The 16168-nt window shown below is 37.2% G+C and overlaps 1 protein-coding gene across 7 annotated transcripts in view; it reads right to left on the bottom strand.

Moving 5' to 3' along the window:
• The window catches only part of bin1a (bridging integrator 1a), a 48318-nt gene extending 33489 nt beyond the window's left edge, over window positions 1-14829 (bottom strand). Inside the window, exons 1-20 of one of the 7 annotated variants that reach the window (XM_077215094.1) lie at window positions 14548-14793; window positions 12605-12685; window positions 12438-12492; window positions 12243-12337; window positions 10832-10927; window positions 10636-10746; window positions 10443-10535; window positions 10021-10106; window positions 9247-9322; window positions 7544-7599; window positions 7276-7320; window positions 6751-6829; window positions 6491-6613; window positions 5433-5510; window positions 4957-4974; window positions 4300-4539; window positions 3905-3967; window positions 2884-2946; window positions 2691-2792; window positions 64-2618 (exon numbers count right to left, since the gene is read on the bottom strand). In XM_077215094.1, the coding sequence (XP_077071209.1) occupies window positions 2517-2618; window positions 2691-2792; window positions 2884-2946; window positions 3905-3967; window positions 4300-4539; window positions 4957-4974; window positions 5433-5510; window positions 6491-6613; window positions 6751-6829; window positions 7276-7320; window positions 7544-7599; window positions 9247-9322; window positions 10021-10106; window positions 10443-10535; window positions 10636-10746; window positions 10832-10927; window positions 12243-12337; window positions 12438-12492; window positions 12605-12685; window positions 14548-14634 (1749 nt within the window). In that variant the 5' untranslated portion in view covers window positions 14635-14793 and the 3' untranslated portion in view covers window positions 64-2516. Of the gene's footprint in view, window positions 1-63; window positions 2619-2690; window positions 2793-2883; window positions 2947-3895; window positions 3968-4135; window positions 4540-4956; window positions 4975-5432; window positions 5511-6490; window positions 6614-6750; window positions 6830-7275; window positions 7321-7543; window positions 7600-9246; window positions 9323-10020; window positions 10107-10442; window positions 10536-10635; window positions 10747-10831; window positions 10928-12242; window positions 12338-12437; window positions 12493-12604; window positions 12686-13051; window positions 13164-14547 lie in introns of those variants that run through there. The other 6 variants (XM_077215093.1, XM_077215096.1, XM_077215097.1 and 3 more) reach the window with 6 other exon arrangements.
• Window positions 14830-16168: the final 1339 nt, after the last annotated feature.

A 16168-nucleotide genomic window follows, 5' to 3' on the forward strand; every position in this document is an offset into this window, starting at 1 on the left:
GTTCGTTTTTTGCAGCATAGTGTATTTAAATGTGAACAGCTTCGAGACACAACAGTGGAAAACTTACAGGATTAAATCCATGTTTATTAGCATAGGTGAGTCAGCAGGATACAGGACTGTAGAATGATACACTCATGGCTTACAGTGGCGTAAAGTGACCCTGGTATCCCAGGCCACCTCAGCAAGAAAACATCAAGTCACTACACACAGACACACTGCTCATGGATTTAAGCATGCCTCGTTCACATTCACACTAATTACAGATATAGATATGTTCAGAGAATTTGTATCTTTAGTGACGAAACCCAACGAAACTACACAATGTTCACGGCTACAAATGCAACAACGCTAGCAAATATCATAACTGCGCTCAAATACAGGAGGGGGAAGTGTTTGCCCACTCATTCTGGGGACTTTCGATTTAATTAAGAGCTTGAGCGAGAGGTCATTAAAGATGAATTGGCAGCTTGAATAACTCAGTAATCAGTCTCTATACTGATCACATTGATTTCTCAGTACAGGGTACAAAAAGCAAACACACACTTGCCTCAAAACTGGTGAAGCGTGGCAAGAACTCCCCCGAAAGCTTGGGTCACATGACACATCCAATTAGAGAAAGTTCAGGAGTAACAAACAAACCAAACAAAAAGCAAACAAGTTCTTATTCAGTGCAACAGATGACTGGAGAATCGATATCTCTGCCATACCAACTTAAGTTCGGTCCTCATCAAAGTTCATAACCTCAGATACACTAAACCTGTTCTGCTCTTGTTGCTATATGGGAAGGATGGTAAATTCTGATCAGACATGAAAAGACCAGAGTTTACAATACTGAGAAAGACCCCAGTTATAAGCCAGTGTTCATGGCACATAGAATAATTTTAACTCGCATTTGTCTCACAATGTACAAAAATAAAACTATAAATACAGTGTAAGTGGACTGAAGTCATATTATGCATATTCTGAGTCACTTTTGCATGTTGCACTTTATTAAAACTCCCACAAGTGAGCATTAATAATATCCACACTTTGCCAAAATGTCCGACACGTCTATGAATACAATTAATAAAGAATTAAAAATCTGTGCAGAGCTTATTGCATTACATGTTAAGAAATTCTCCTTCACGGAATATAAACTGCATTTTACTAAATGACCGAGATAAATCATGTGTATGACTGCGTTTGCACAGTGTAGTATTAATCAAATATTAATATCGGAAATGGCTTTATCAAAAACATCTGTGGACAGTGATATATCGCGTATAGAGTAAAGCTAAGGGTCAGAAACAGCACACAGGTTCATTAACATTCAACCTGAGCAAGAGTCTGGGGTTAAATACATCAGCCTTGTTAGTGTCAACATTAACTGCATATGGAACGAGTGTATATGGTCATTGTTTCTTAATGAGATGGAAAAAATACTCCTTTAACTATATTAGTTTGATTTATTTGTACTTTTTTAGTTTGTTCCTGATTTAAACATGCAGAAATGGTGCTGGTAGATCTTTGACAGAGCAGTCAAACTCCATTCCCGTGAAGAAATGGAAACAATTACCCAGTTAACAGGGAACGTTCTCAGAACTTTTGGCTAACATTCTGGAAAGTTCTCTAAAGTTATGAACAATCATTCTTCCATTTACGTTAACAGAATGTTTTTTCAAAGTTATCCCGGAAGCGTTTCAGTTAGACGTTCATCTAATGTTTTTTAAACGTTATACTTGTTACTTTTAAATGAAAAGTTCCCAGAATGTTCCCTTAATGTTGGCATAACCAAGAATTGTTTTATTATATTATATATATATATATATATATATATATAAAAACAGACAAAAATATATTGGTGTTGTCAAATCTAATAAAAGTTTGTGTTTATATAATGTGTGTGTGTGTGTGCGTGTGTGTATTAGTGCTGTCAAATCGATTAATCGCATCTAACGTAAATGTTTTTGGTTATATAATATATATATGGGAACACTTACAAAACATTCTTAGAACACATCATTGTTAGCTGGGTATTCACCATTCAAAAAGAAATACTGTTTGTTTCCACTTGTGACATCATTATATATCATGCTGCTCAAATAGTCCTCAGTATCAGATTTAAGAGACTATCTGTTTTTCTCACCAGTCTGTGAGTTCATGAGATATGACTTAAAACTTTTTCACTCACAATGGGACAATGCTTAAGAGTGGCTAGTCTAAAAACATTTACAGCAAGGACTTACTTTGGATATGTTACTCCCTCTATTAGAAAAGGCTAGAAAAAATACTATCACTTATTTTGTCAAAGGTTGATCCAATCTTCTTATAGTTAAAGCATGACAAATATGAGTGAGGACACCCAAACCAACGCACTGACTAACCTGCAAACAACTTCTACAAACATAACCAGCAGATAGCCAGTGGCGGTGCATTTGTTGGTAAAGTAGTTTATCTTGTCTGCATTTTCAAAGGAAGAAAAAAGGAGTAATATAGAAGGGGGGAACAGTGTCACAGATCAAGCTGATCACAGGCGCTCACATCCTCTGGGTGAAGTTTTCAGGAAAGACTCCCTTTTTCCCAAGATCTTTATGCAGAATCCAGTCAGACTCTTTGACTCCCATCAACCACCCTTCGTCCTGTAAGCGCAAAGTCAGTTAGGTGATCATAACTAACACCACTGAGATCACAAATTAAACAACTATACGAACCTGTTCGTCTGGACTTTCAAAGTTCACTACCAGCACCACATCTCCTGCCTTCATTTCCAACTCATCGGAGTCATTGGCATTGTAGTCATGCATTGCTTTCACCTATGTTCACAAAAATACATGTCTCACTTCTTCTGCTTAAAATTCTGATTAACAGACCATTGTTAGTTAAATGAAAACATAATTTACTCACTTTGAACAGGAAGGCTTCTGGCATCTCTACACTCTCTGTGCTATCTGTGGCCACTGTTGCAGTCTGGAAGCAAAGACATATATTTATAGCTTTCATCGCATTATATGAATTATTACCATCAAAACAAGAAAGTGTTCCACTTGTGCCTGACACGCTCAAGAGTCCCTAATGTACCATTTCATGTCTTTAGGTCAGATGGTGGAGCTGCAGCTACTCCTTCGGTCCACCAGAGGGAGCCCTCACCTGATTATCAGCATGCACTACTGTTCAAAAGATTGGGGTAGGAAATAATTTTTTTTTTTTTTGGTAATATTTTTAGGCTTTTTTTTATTTAGATAGGACAGTAGAAGGACAGACAGAAAATCATGGGAGACAAGATAGGGGAATTGGACTGGGAAAAGACATTGAGCTGGAACTTGAACTCGGCTCACCCAAAGTGTTGGAGCACTTATTTCAGTCTCTCACAGAAAGATTTTTTCCAAGGCTACATTTATTTCATCAAAAACAGTAATATTGTGAAATATTATTACAATTTGAAATAACTGTTCTCCATTTAAATACACTTTTAAATGTAATGTATCCCTGTAATCTTTTCTTCAGAAATCATTCTAATAAGTTCAATTGGTGCTTAAGAAACATTTCGTATTATCATCAATGTTTAAAACAGTCTTGTTGCTTAAATTTTGGTGGAAACCATGATCTATTTCAGGATTATTTGATGGATAGAAAGTTCAAAAGAACAGCAGTTTTTTGAAACAGAAATATTTTGCAACATTATAAACTGTCACTTTTGATAAATTTAATGTATCACTGCTGAATAAAAGTATACATTTTTGTTTACAAAAAAAATTACTAACTGATTGCGAACCTTTGAACAGTAGTGTATGTTTCCTTAAATTTTGGGTCACATAGTATTCCTGTTTGTCCTTTAGTCTCTTGCCTTGGGTTTTATTATCAGATTTTTCTACGAGTATTTTGCTTCCATATGCTGTGCTTAATTTTGTTCACTTACATAACTTACAGTTTCGGCTACTGCCTCTTCTGTAACAACAGCCTGTTCTGTAACAACTGCCTGTTCTGTGGCCTGCAAAAAGGAAAGACCAGGAGATAAAGAAGAAGAGGGCCAATATATAGAAGAATGAAAGGTAGAAATACCAAGAGAGAGCCGAGAATTGAAAGAGAGAACAAAAAGATGCAGATTACACAGCTATTCTCATAACATATCAAACCCAGTTGAAGCATTTACAACTACTACTACTACTACTACTACTGCTACTACTGCTACTAGTGCTGCTACCAGCATTCTCCCAATTGCCATGCTAAGCATCTTCTTGCTTTCATCCAGTGATGCCAACAGCAGCAGGACCTCAGTACAGCGCAGCTCAGCTCCTGTCAGCTAGCTCTAGGAGATTGTACCTGAGCCCCATCCTTGTCCCACCCCTCGGCCTGCTGGGTAGAATCAATGTCATTCCCCTGCACAGGCTGAGAGCCTTCATCATCATTCCAGGTGGGGAATGTGGCCGGAGCATGCACAGGTTGGCTACCATCATCATCATCCCAGGTAGCCTGGGTACCATCATCACCCCAGCCAGAGTGCACAGTCTGAGGACCATCATCGTCCCATGTCTGAGGTACCTCGGCTTCCTTCTCTGTATGCTACATGTGGCAGGGGGGGGGTAAGTAGGGCAGTGAGGGGGAATGATGGGAAGGGGGCATGTGGGAGCCGGGTAAAGCATGACCGGAGTGGAGAAAGAATGAGGAGCCAGAGAGAGTGTAAAACACACATTTCTTCAGCCGAACACACTATGATGTGGGACGTGCAACATTAATATCATGGACAGTTAAAGCAGGACAGACAGACTTAAGAAAGCTTAAGAGTGAAAGGAAATTTAATGGAATAGCTGTTTCGCAACTGTTTGACAAAGGCAGATTAATTTCGCTTACCATTAAATATACTAAATGATATGGCTTTCAGAAAAAGCTAAATAAGTAGTTTAAGAATCTGTCTGAATTAAAAGGAAAGGTTATATATGCTGGTATACACTACAACTTCGAGTAAACAATCACACTCACCTCCCATGGATCCCAATTCTGTCAAAATGCACACACACACACACACACACACACACACACACACACACACACACACACACACACACACACACACACACACACACACACACACACACACACACACACACACACACACACACACACACACACACACACAGCAAAATTAATGACTGGACAAAACAGTCCATTTGTCCATTTGGCTAAGAGGCATTTACACTGAAGTTCCATTGCAGACATATACTTATATACATACAAAGACATTATAATGCATAAAATAAACTATAAGCCGGTGTCATAGTACTTAAGTCTGGATAAGACCATATTTTAAGAGATTTTGGACTGGACTTAAATAAGCTGGTCTCGACTAGTCAGAAAATATGATCTTTGAGTCTGAGTCCGGTCTTTTCTGGACTCGAGTACTACAACACCGTAATAAGCTAAATCTATTAGCTCAAGTTCTTTTAATTCTGTCAGACCTGTGCGGCTGGGGTGGTGGCGGCCTGAAGTGAGTCCAGATCCATATCCAGCAGATTAGCAGTGGCTGGGGCATCATACTGCAGTGGTGTAAAGAGTGTAAAGTATTTTTCAGTAAATGTAATTAGTTACTGTAATTAATTCGATTTTTGGCTACTTCTTAGGATTAAAGATACTAGCAACTTTTACTCTCTACTTGACAAGGCCAACCTTTTTGAATAAATATCTGAACAATGTGCTCTTTACTCCAAAACATTTGTGATGAGTTATGCATTTTGCATGGTGCCTAACTTTTTCAGCTGCATTTTATTTCTGCTACAAGAGAAGCGATATCGCCATGTACCGGGCATTGAAGGATATTGTGCCTTTAGCCCTTGTTCACCCAATGTAGTCAACATGGCTATTTAAGCAAATGCAAGTACATTAGCAAGTAGTTGTGAATCGCCGTCCAGTGCAAGTAGGCTTTGACAATTTAATTTTACTCAACATTATTTTATTTCTCACTTACCTTTTAAGTATATTGGTTTACTTTATGCCCTTTTTGAGCACTTGTGCTTAACTGAGACTTGAGTGTTTGTAGATGTTTAAGAGGCTGTTGTGTCAACCTTGATTTATTGCAATATTGAGGTGTTCAGTTTTATTTTGATTTTAGAAAATAATCATGTGATTGTTCTCCTCACAAATAAACTGTTTCTTGTTTTTCACGGACATGTCTCTTAGGTGCTAAGGACTAGTGCATCTTTGCGTAGTAATTTCATTTTATAACCATGGTGGATGAACACTTCCAATTTACCCTGAAGTCTTCAAATGTAGCCAAACATTAAGCAAGCTACAAGCTGGAAACCATCTAAAAGAATACCTGATAAGTGACCTGCTTTTCTTTATACCATCAACATTTATTGAATTTAAGTATAGTAATCCCTGTCATTCCAACTCAAATTCAACATCCTGCAATTCAAATTCCATCTCATGAATTGAAAGCTAGTCTTCACATGATACCATCATATGTAGCAGTATTAGCCTGGAGATCAGGATTACAAAAGAAGAAATTACTGCTGACCTGTGTTGGCGAAGTGACACTGATGTTCGGAGTGGCAGCCTCACCAAATAGATTGATAATACTCTCCTGCTTCAGATCCTTTGATGGAGTAGCTTTAGGAGGCGGGGGGACAGCTGGCTTTAGCTGGAAACACATATAAATAAGAAATATGTTTGACCATGAGAAATGAGAAATCACTGCAATATTGTTTACAGGTGTCAGCAGAATTATCGTACACTGCAAATACAAAAGCCATGGTGATTTCTAAATGCATAAAGTACCTTAGACGGAGATTTGGGGATGGCTGGCGGTCCTCCTGGGCTCAATGTGTGATTGGCATCTTGTGTTCTTTCACTGGAGCTAAAAATTCAGATAATGATCTAAATACAGTCACATGGCTATGATGAGCTCATCTGTGTCATGCTTTCATTTGGCTCAATCCAAGAACCAGGGCTTCACACTACAAGCCCTAGATGTGGCCAAACGTCTATCTGGGATACTTCCATGCCAGATCTGACATATTGTAACTACACTGGAAGATAGTATCAATTACAAAAAAATGTTTCATGCAGACTGAGACGCAGTTGCTTCCTGTGCAAAGTTATTCTGCTCATGCAGTGAACTCAAACGTACTGTGAAGGCATCATCTAAAACACATAGTTGCAAAATGCAAAACTGTTGCTGGAAATGGCTACACTTGAAGACACGAAAAAGCTTCAGTAAGACGGAATGCAGAGACACACACACACACACACACACACAAACACACCCTCACACAAACAGCACTCTAGGGCTACCCCTGTTACCTCTTCTGGGCTGTTGATGTCCTCACCCCTTGGCTACCTGTTTTTCTGTGAGAGTGGTGTTGTGGTTTGTTCATTAATTTAATTGTATATACACTGTATAGAGTGTAATTATACCAATACTAATTATTATAATATGCACAATTTAGAGACCATTATGATGCAAAATGAACAAAAATGAACCATCAAGTGTAATTTTTTTTTCTGTAAATACAGTTCAGTGCTTCTCAATGAAACTTTATGTATATTGCATTATAGAAATTTGACTGACCTGGACATATCTTGATTTTCTAATTTATCCAGTGTATCATTCAGATTCTGATTGATCTGTTAGAAAAAAAATGAAATAGAAAATAAACATCTTTTGAAATGCAGAAGTTTTTCCTTAATATTTTACAATCACTATTACCTCTCTCTCAGCTACACTCAGCTAAAGGATAATTAGGAACACCATACTAATACTGTGTTTGACCCCCTTTCGCCTTCAGAACTGCCTTAATTCTACGTGGCATTTATTCAACAAGGTGCTGAAAGCATTCTTTAGAAATGTTGGCCCATATTGATAGGAGAGCATCTTGCAGTTGATGGAGATTTGTGGGACGCACATCCAGGGCACAAAGCTCCCGTTCCACCACATCCCAAAGATGCTCTATTGGGTTGAGATCTGGTGATTGTGGGGGCCATTTTAGTACAGTGAACTCATTGTCATGTTCAAGAAACCAATTTGAAATGATTCGAGCTTTGTGACATGGTGCATTATCCTACTGGAATGATAATATGCTGGCAATTGGCACAAAGGGGCCTAAAGTGTGCCAAGAAAACATCCCCCACACCATTACACCACGACCACCAGCCTGCACAGTGTTAACAAGGCATGATGGATCCATGTTCTCATTCTGTTTACGCCAAATTCTGGCTCTACCATCTGAATGTCTCAACAGAAATCAAGACTCATCAGACCAGGCAACATTTTTCCAGTCTTCAACTGTCCAATTTTGGTGAGCTAATCTTGCAAATTGTAGCCTCTTTTTCCAATTTGTAGTGGACAATTTGTAGTCTTCTGCTGTTGTAGCACATCCGCCTCAAGGTTGTGCATGTTGTGGCTTCACAAATGCTTTGCTGCATACCTCGGTTGTAACGAGCGGTTGTAACGAGGGGTTATTTCAGTCAAAGTTGCTCTTCTATCAGCTTGAATCAGACGGCCCATTCTCGTCTGACCTCTGGCATCAACAAGGCATTTTCGCCCACAGGACTGCCGCATACTGGATGTTTTTCCCTTTTCACACCATTCTTTGTTAACCCTAGAAATGTTTGTGCGTGAAAATCACAGTAACTGAGCAGATTGTGAAATACTCAGACCCACGCTCAAAATTGCTTGAATCACCTTTCTTTCGCATTCTGACATTCAGTTTGGAGTTGAGGAGATTGTCTTGACCAGGACCACAACCCCTAAATGCATTGAAGCAACTGCCATGTGATTGGTTGATTAGATAATTGCATTAATGAGAAATTGAACAGGTGTTACTAATAATCCTTTAGGTGAGTGTGTGCATATATATATATATATATATATATATAGAGAGAGAGAGAGAGAGAGAGAGAGAGAGAGAGAGAGAGAGAGAGAAAGAGAGAGAGAAAGAGAGAGAGAGAGAGAGAGAACAAACTTTCAAAGAATACTGAAGAAAATGTGTCAGTTTCCACAAAAATACTAAGCAGTTTCAACTTTGATAATAATAAGAAATGATTCTTGAGCAGCAAATCAGCATATTAGAATATTAGTATAACAGCATATTGATTTCTAAAGAATTAAATGACATTGACTGGAGTAATGATGGTGAAAATTCAGCTTCATCATCACGGGAATAAATAACATGTTATGTATTAAATATATTAAAATTTTAAACAAGTTATATACAAAACATAACCATAATGATCTGTCATTTAATGGTATTGCACTGGATTTGTTACACTTACTTTTCCCATTTCTCTGTGAAACTTCTCCTCCAGACCAGCCACACTCTGGAATGTATTCACATAAAAGCCAACACGACTGGAAGAAAGCAGACACAATTTCAGCCCCCATAAGATGACAACAGATCTTAGTCTAAGATGGTATAACCATGGACCATTTACAAACAATCTGGTGCATATCGCACACAAAAATGGCAAGAGCCAATCAGATCGTCAGGCTTCTACATAATTAAAAAACAGACACATACTCCACTTATTGCAATATTTGCACATTTGTGCAATTATTTGAATGCGTTGTTGATTGCCAGTCTATTATTGGGGTTACATTTATCTGCCAATAAATTTCACATAAAGAAAATGATCTGGGCTGTGTTTCCCAACAGCATCGTGAGCCTAATTTGATTGTAGAGCCAATTGGTGGCAATTGTTCTACTTAGGCTTACAATGCTTTTGGGAAACGCAGTCCTGATGTAGGTTGTTTTACATGACGGTCAGACAGGTTCTTCCTAGTCTCAGACGTCATGCCCAGGGACCGTTGGCTAATGTCTGATGCAAATGGCACAAAAAATGGGAAACACGTCGGGATTTATTAGTTTATGTACACCAGAGTTTGACATCATATCACGACAGTTGAAGTGTCCGTAGAAATTTTGTGTGCTCAAAGTCTAGCGTGACCGCGGCTTAAGCTGCAATGTGGACAGTAAATACCAGTAGTGAAATGTGTTTGACAAAAAATCCAAAGAAGATCTGTGAGAGTAAACAGTAATATATCCACACCTGTTCCACAGAGATGGCAGTTCCTCCTGCAAATCTATATTAATTTCATCAAACACCTTCTGTGCCCTTTCCAGCTCTTCCTCTGCCTATAAACACATAAAATTACATCAAAGCATGACATGAAATTCAATAATCGTATTCACCCACAAGGCTTTAGCTGTTGAAAAAGATTGACCTGAATACAGCTAAATCAAACATGATGAATTGCCTCACCTACCCTGTATGATTTGTCATTTATTTGGCCCAAATATGCATGGAATTTCATTTCATTTTCCTTTTATCTAACTAAGCGAGAACCAGATTCTTATTTGTGTTGGCCTGGCAAGATGATATTGTCCTCTTGAATGAAGGAGAGGGAATCAAAATATTGGCTAGCTCTTTTCACAGCTCAGAATATAGTAGCATTAGTTATAGTGTGTCACCTGACCCCTGGAGAGGCTGGTTTGTGCCACGTTATGGGCGGACAGGATCCCCTGAGCCCAACCCGGGGCGGCCCTCTCCAGCAAGGAAGCCGGCTATATACAAAACAAGTGAGAACAATCAAAAATAAATGCCTTGGATTTTATTCCTTAATTTTTTGGCACTGAAATATTATTGGAAAACGAAGGACCATACCTTGGTGATCTTAATCCCCTCCTTTCCTTTCTTGCCTTTGTTTACCGCAGCAAAATTGTGTCGTGCACTGTCAAAGTCCACCAGCTTCCTGTCACGCTTCGCAATACGGGCCTAGAAAGAATTTTTCAGATATTAAATGGAAATTCACAGCATGGTATGCAAGCTAAACCACAACATCATCATGGGATCTTAGTACTCTGATGTCAGGAAACTGGCCCAGGTAGGTGTCCATGGATATAAGCGCATGATCCACAAGTTTCTGATGGAAGTCTGTCCAAAGGAGGTCTGAATCCTGTTATACACACAACAATAGACACAAAAGATCAGAATGGTACAAAACCATCTTAAATACATTTTGTTGAACACCCCCACATTCCCACAGACAAGTACTATCTATAGAGACAACTACAGAGCAGCTGGATCAGTTATAAAACTAGTTAAGCTAAATCTAGTATCACTTTTTGTGTTGTTTCTTGCAGTTACTGTGCTGAAAAACTATATTGCATTTACATGTTTATAAACTAGAGACTAAACAATGGAGATGTAGATGGGTCGAAATCTAATTTATAGTGAATTACCTCCCATATCTGTTTCCTTACTCCTAATATTCTTTTCAAAGAAAGCAATCAAATAGAAAGAAATCAAATAAAAATGGTAGACATGCAAGACATTTACAATGGATGCACCTACATTACACAAATGAGTCGGTAACTTTTTTTTAAGAGAAATTAAATTTTTTATTCAGCAAGGATGCATTAAATTGATTCGAACTGACAGTAAAAAATTTAAATTAAAAACAAGTGCAACTGTTTTAATAAGAAGAAATGTTACCTGAGCAACAAATCAGCATATTAGAATGATTTCTGCAGGATCATGTGACACTGAAGACTGGAGGAATGGCTGCTGAAAATCCCTTTATTTATTTATTTTATTTACATTTATATTTTATAATATATTCAAATAGCACAAATATTAATTGTAATAATATTTTCCAATGCTACTACTTAAACTGCATTTTTAACCAAATAAGTGCATCCTTAAGGAGCATGAGAGATTTTTAAAAAACATTAAAAAATCTTAGGCAATGACATTTTCTGAGAAAAGACGACACATTCATTCCTGTATTGGCAGCATGGTGAAATAAATGACAGATGGGTGTGATATTAAAACAATCAAAATGGAAAGAAGAAAAGCTGTAGTGGATACATGTACAATATCTGCCCTCAATGAAAGTGTTAAAGAAATTGAATTTCACTCTCCATCATTAGGTTTACTCTTTACATTAAAGATCTCATGAAATGGTCTTATTTTCTTTTGAAAAATAAAGTTCAGGCAATTTAAGATGTATTGGGGGAGGGCATTTTCATTTTTTGAATTGTGCAGAATGAGTCTTAAATATTTTAGTCCATTTTCGAAGAAATACTACACATTTTAAACTTACATCTGATTTAAAACAAACAAACAGAAGAACATGCATTATTCTTTCCAAAGATGTTTGTCTAAATGTATACTTTGCTCACAACACAGTTCCTGACAATGACCTGAATTACTATAAAAGTGTAAAATACATTTTACTAAAAAATACTTAAAAGAATAAAAACAATAACCTCACAGATGGAATCCACATCCTTTCTTCCATACCAATCATTCTCATACATGTCATCCAGGCACTCGTACAGACGTCTAGAAGATTCATGCATGGCTGGGGGAAACCATGAGAAAGGGATCAGCAAGGGTAAGAAAACAACAAATTCAATTTATGTTCATTTTAAGTGTGTAATTTTATCAATTGGTAATCTCACTTTTTACTGCAGTCAAATAGGCCCGAAGGTCTTTCTGCAGTTTGGTACCTTCCACCTATGTGAGCACATGACACTAAAGTGAAACACAATCACAGACCGAAGGCATAATACCAAAGAATCCCCTTATACTGCTTTAGAAGAAAAATAATGAAAAGAAAAACACTCACCAGCTGTTTGTTAAAATTGATCACACCCTCTTCAAATGCCAGATCTTTAGTCTCATCTGCCTTGCCAAGCTTTTGGAGAACCTGAGAGAAGATGATTTTATTATTGACCATTTTCATATATTGTGAAAAACACTTATTGTGTACTGCTTGTTTTTTTTTTTAAATATCTAATTAAGAAACTGTTGTCTTCAGTGTGTAATGACAAAACAGAACCCCTATACAAATATAGCATATTTTCATTGAGTAGAACTACATAGTTTAAAAAAAACTACATTATCTTGTAAATGTGTCTACAACATAGAAGACTATTGTAAACGACAGCGACAGACAAAGTGAGACAAGTAAATTGTCCTACTATGAAATTTTGTTTTGGTTGTCTCCTTTAGGCTTAAATGCATCCAAGGTAAAAATAAATAAAAAATACAAAAATACAATAAAAAAACTTACATTTTCTCATAATATAGTCTATAGCACACGTAGGTTTACGTCTGCAAGATGTCTGTTAAATATCAATTTAGTAGGCTATCACCGCTTTTCTGACAATGTCCGAAATGGTTCGATAAAGGATCCGGTCTCTCTCCCTCCTTTCCGAGAGACTACTCTGCTCTCATTTGACAGACGAAGTACTATGACCACGTACTTCATTTAATATGCTGTCTATATATTATAAATACATTGTCAGTGCCATATCTATTGCTCAAAAATGTTGGCTGACTGGAATATTTGTTTATCAGACAAATTTACACGAATATCTAATTTTCTTGTCTCTGAGAAGAACGCCTTATTCAGTAACGGCTGGTGCGAATAACGTTCAAACATCATTCTAGGTAGGATACAACTAATAAATTTGCAAAAAGCCAGATGGCCTCTTAACCCTAACCACAATTTAAGTTTTTTGTTTTTTTTTTGAGTTGAATAGTCTTCAAAATCTGTTGGAGTATTTAACACAGAGTTGTCAAATGTCAGGACGCAGGTATCAAAGTGATGAAGGACGATGGGCAGCAGTGCGTGATGCAGCTGAAAAGTCTGACTCATTTCCGCAAATCGGTTCTTTCGAACAGTTCGTTCGAAGAACCGTTTAAAAACGTATTTGCGTCATCACATGGCCCATGTCATCCCAACGTAAAATGTTCTAAAACATTTCACTAAAGCCATATGTAGACACATATCGCTGTTTATTACGTCTCTCCCGATTAAGTTGTATTAAAGTTTTTTTTATTGTAATTCATCTGTTCAGTTTGTAGTAGCCGTGATTCAGCTTATAGAAACTATGGCATTCAATCCTAAACATACCAAAATACTAACATTCACTTATAGCATTTGTCATATAGTTCTCGGCTCGTTAAAAATCTGACATGTTTGAAAGTGACCGTTCTCGGTGTGCTGATGTTGACTCAGGATCCGCTTCAATACAATTCGTGCACGTACTTGTTTTGGGAACCGATTCAATGAAGAGATTCTATTTAAAGAACGATTCGTTTACGAATCGGACATCGCCGCCGCGCTCATCTTTTGTACGAAAACAGCTATGCAAGGATTCAGAGGCAATAAATGGATTAATTTGAGCTTAAAACACACATAGAGCTGATATTCGTGGTTTTCAAGCGAATGCACAAATCCAGTGTAACAGGCGAAGCTTTCTATTTGTTTCCATAGCAGCCCCACTGCAATGACATAAACAGCGAGCTTGCGCCTTCAACAAAGCAAAATCCATAAATGTATTAAAATATTAGCAACTATATACCAGGCAAATGCGTACTTTAGAAGGCTTTTTGCTAGTAATGGATGAGCATCGAATCTAGCACATTGCACGTTTAATAGAGGACAAAACACTGACGGCCTTAAATGTTTCATGGTGCTGAAAGGTAGGCTATAAAACACTGAGATCAGCGTAGAGAGAGATGATGTATTTAAATTTGTATCTAATGATTAAAATGACTTACCTTTTCCTGAGCCCTGGTAATTTTTTTTTGTACATTGCTTGCTATTTTCCCTGCGGTGACCGCTTTCCCCATCGGTAATTCAGCCATTTTTATCCGGATTGGGTTGTTTGCAAGTAACGCGTCAAATAAACATTTGTTACGATATCTAATTATACAGAGTATTATTTCATTCAATGCAGATGCATTCAATTCTAGGCCTTATAATAACACTCGCCCCTGGAATAGAATGAACCTGCACAAGCGCACACGATATACAGATGCTCATTGACCAATGACAATAGCGCAGACTTAAAGGGACAGTAAAGCATTTTTTATGTCACACATTAACAAGGCCATAACACAATATTTTAGGTTATTGTTCCTGCTTGCAGTGGTTTTACAGTGAAATATATAACCGAAATATTTATACTTGAGGCCAGGTCTTTGTCACAAGTTTCTTTCTGAAGAAAGTTGTATTGACCACCTGAATTACTGAAAATTAATTAATAGGCTGTAGCCTACTTTAAGCTATCTATAAACAATCGTAAAAACTGCTTCAGTAGTCTATTTAAATCAGTTGCTTGTGCTTTAAATACATTAAAAAGGAAGAAAAAATGAAAAGAAGTGTTCGTGGTTGTACATGGGTCAGCCTCATTTGTGGATTGGCATGAACAGAAATCCATAAACTCCAAAGTTTCTCCACAAAATCTCCATCACATTTCAGCAGATTTACTCTGATTTGTTTGTGGTTCTTGGGGGTTCATGGATCATAGATTTATTGGATCACCAAAATTATAGGCAGTCCAGGGAATTTGATAGTTTGTGGCGAGACCTCAAAAGCACAGCCTCCAAGGAAGTAAGTGATATAATTGCTATTTCAAAAGCCAATAGTGATCGGTTGCATGCACAACAATGGCAACAAAAGACAAATATTCCAGCTCACTCAGTCAACAATCCAAAATAAACAAATGAATATCTGATTGTTGAGATTGCTTTCTGTTTGTTGAAAGTAGTTACATCAAATATTTATAACATTTTAGTGTAGTTTCCGACAACAGTCATGTTGTGAGCCTGTAAAACATAATTTGAACATTTTCTTGAGGTGTATAGAATTATACAAGCATCAATGGCTGTCTGACAACCCTTGATTGAATCATTCCTGTGAGTTTTTCAGTCATTCATGTACATTTTCTCATGCATTTCTTTTGTTAATGGTAATTCTTCTCTTTAAAACACATTTACAGTATAAACAATATCAATATATGTATGGTCTAATCTAAATGAAATGTACAAATGTGCAAATGTACAAAATCAAGCATGATGAATCATGTCATAAAGTGCCATTAAATAAATGTATTATAATATAAATTGTCACATCTAAAGGGATAGTTCACCCAAAAATGAAAATTATTTTGCTTAAATTGTGAGAATGGCATTGAAACAACTGAGCACTTTTATACTGTAACTATATTTAAAGCTGTTCGGGTCTCAGTTGAACAGCAAAATGTCCTGCATGTAACCATGTAAACCCTTTAGCACAAGTTAAATTTTGTATGCTCAAGAAAAATTGTACACAACACTATCTGGTTAACAACCTTTTCGGACTTCATTCATAAATGTAGGTATTTGGAACCTTTTTTTC

The sequence above is a fragment of the Siphateles boraxobius genome, unplaced genomic scaffold (assembly GCF_051911475.1).
Source record: "Siphateles boraxobius isolate OS27281-9 unplaced genomic scaffold, OSU_SipBor_1 7, whole genome shotgun sequence".
Lineage (NCBI taxonomy): Eukaryota > Metazoa > Chordata > Actinopteri > Cypriniformes > Leuciscidae > Siphateles > Siphateles boraxobius.